The sequence below is a fragment of the Abrus precatorius genome, unplaced genomic scaffold (genome assembly GCF_003935025.1).
Source record: "Abrus precatorius isolate BTA unplaced genomic scaffold, Abrus_2018 Scaffold7, whole genome shotgun sequence".
In the NCBI taxonomy this organism is placed as follows: domain Eukaryota; kingdom Viridiplantae; phylum Streptophyta; class Magnoliopsida; order Fabales; family Fabaceae; genus Abrus; species Abrus precatorius.
Genome location: NW_020874417.1, coordinates 25,484,759 through 25,487,088, shown reverse-complemented (window position 1 = coordinate 25,487,088; position 2,330 = coordinate 25,484,759). Strand labels below are relative to the sequence as shown.

The following is a 2,330-nucleotide window of genomic DNA, read 5'->3' as shown; positions in this document are numbered from 1 at the left end:
TAAATTTAATGTTTAAAACTTGTTTGATGTACGTATTAATAGAATAACTTTTTATATCACATCTTATTTTTTTTACATAATTTCTTTAACCAGCATGATATAATAGCTTATCTTATTGTTATTTTTTGTGTAAACTTAATTTTATAAAATGTTTGAGTTAAAAATAGACAAGATAATAAAATTATATATTTAATTTATTATTTTAATACATGCATGCATCAAACATAAATAAGATAAAATGAACTTCATCTTACTCTTATCTTATTTTATTTTTATTCAATTTTTTTTATATTTTTATTCTATCATGTTAAGTAAATGGTCTCTTGGCCTTAATTGATTATGACCTTACATAACACTTACTAAACCTTACACAATCCGTTAATATAAAATTTGTTAGACAAAAGTTAAGTTATTAGTCAAAACATCATGAAACTAAGCCAATGGTATATACAATATATTATACTAATAGATAAATTCTTTAATGTAAATAATTGATTTGTATTATTAGTGTATCATATACTAAAGATCTACAATATTATACTACTAGTTTAATTTTAATTATATAGAAGTTACATTAACAAAAACAAGTCTAATGTTATTTTCTAGTGATACTTAGCCGTAAAACGTTTAAAATATATCGAAGCAAAATAGATAGTTTTGTAATTTTATATAAAGGACATTATTCGTCTGCATAAATTTTAATTAACAAATAATGTTAGCAAATGATTAGCTTCGAAGTATTCTAATAATCCATCAGCACGAGGACAACTATTATTAAGAAATGTTCATGGGTTATATTAAATTAAAGCAATGTGTGTGTTTGTGTTCATGGGAGTTGCAAATAAGATGATATTTTATCCGTTTAATTAATTAGGAGAATGAATTGAAATGCTGATCATAGTAGCTAGGTCAAAATTAAGAGGAAATTAAAGAAAGAAAAACCCAGCTTCTTGTGTTATAAACTCAAATTAAATCATTATTAACTAGTACATATTACTAATCGGATGGATCAGTAATCAACCAAAGAAATATAGCTAGGCCCCGTGAATTCCCTGTCCTTCGTCCGTTCACTTATCTTTAAATATCATCAGTTAAAATTGCATGATCTAGAACAAATTAATAAATGCATGTATAATACATTTAAATGGTCTATTCTTGTCTAGTCATTTTCTTGCACAAGAGCAGTAGTAGTAGACAGAAAGGAAATATATATATATATAGCACACTCGAAAACAAAAAAGTGATTCGGGTAAAATTGAAGAAATTACAGAAAGAAGCAACACAATGGTCACTGTGTCCGGGTTGCTTATTAAAGCAAGTGGAGATTCGGAAGTGGTTGCAGTAATTAAATTAAATATACATAGAGATACAAGATTATTAAATCTACTCCCTAGCTAATCAACTTACTCAATCAAGGAAGGCTCACGATTTCATCCTTCTATATAATATAGTTGTTGCGATGTTCCTCTCTAGCACACGTTGAATTAGAAGGGTGGTCTAACACTGGCATGATGAGCATGACCCCAAGGAGAATTATAAGCTTCATGATTCAGATGTTGCCCATTTGGAATACCCAAATTCGGAGGAACATTATTATTATTACCATTATTGTCATACACCGGAATCGACGATGACGCTTCTCCGCCACCGCCACCCATTCCCGGCGGAGACCCACCACCGTGTCCCTGACCATCCAAATCATCATTCTCCAATGGCAATCTCTCGTATGTTGCATTCGAAAACGTAGCCGCCATTAGTAAAACCGGTCCCGCCGCCACCAAGGGACCTACCACCCCGCCGCCGACGATCTGTCCTTGACCTCCGGCGAGGTAAATGGTTAAACCGGTCGCGCCGGGAGGAGACGGGCCGGGCAAAAACGAACCGGTCAGCGAGAGTATATCGAACCGGCCGTGAAGCGCCATGACAGCGCCCGGAGCCGTCGGTTGCCGGAGCGTGACGTTGACAACGATGCCACTGCCGCTGAGAATGCACACGCCTCTTTGGCGCCGTCTTGCAAACTGCGCCACGCAGTCGGTGATGTCAGCTCCGGTGGCTATCTCCATGACGTGGCTTCGCAGCGCGTTAGGGCTGTCTCTGGTGACAAATATTGGCGGTTTCGGTTTGTTCTTTGAACCCGGTGGTCGACCTCTCGGGCGGCGCGTAGTAGCCACTTCAATCGCTCCCTCTTTGGGTTCATCGCTGTTCTCTTTCTCCTCTTCTTCTTCCCCTACTCCCCCGTTGTCGTTCATGGAAAACCCCAGATCCGGTTTTTTAATCGAGTCACCCGAATTTTCCAGACCCACAGACCCGGTCCACCACCGGTTCGCCAT

At 36.9% G+C, this 2,330-nt stretch overlaps 1 protein-coding gene across 1 annotated transcript; it reads right to left on the bottom strand.

The window, feature by feature from the left end:
• Window positions 1–1,484: 1,484 nt before the first annotated feature.
• On the bottom strand, window positions 1,485–2,330 carry LOC113873404 (AT-hook motif nuclear-localized protein 19-like). The gene has a single exon (XM_027511510.1). It carries the CDS (start codon window positions 2,328–2,330, stop codon window positions 1,485–1,487), a length of 846 nt encoding a protein of 281 aa, XP_027367311.1.

What these genes read in the sequence shown, in the direction of transcription:
- LOC113873404 (XM_027511510.1), bottom strand. Translation starts at nt 2,330, where the DNA reads ATGGCGAACCGGTGGTGGACCGGGTCTGTGGGTCTGGAAAATTCGGGT.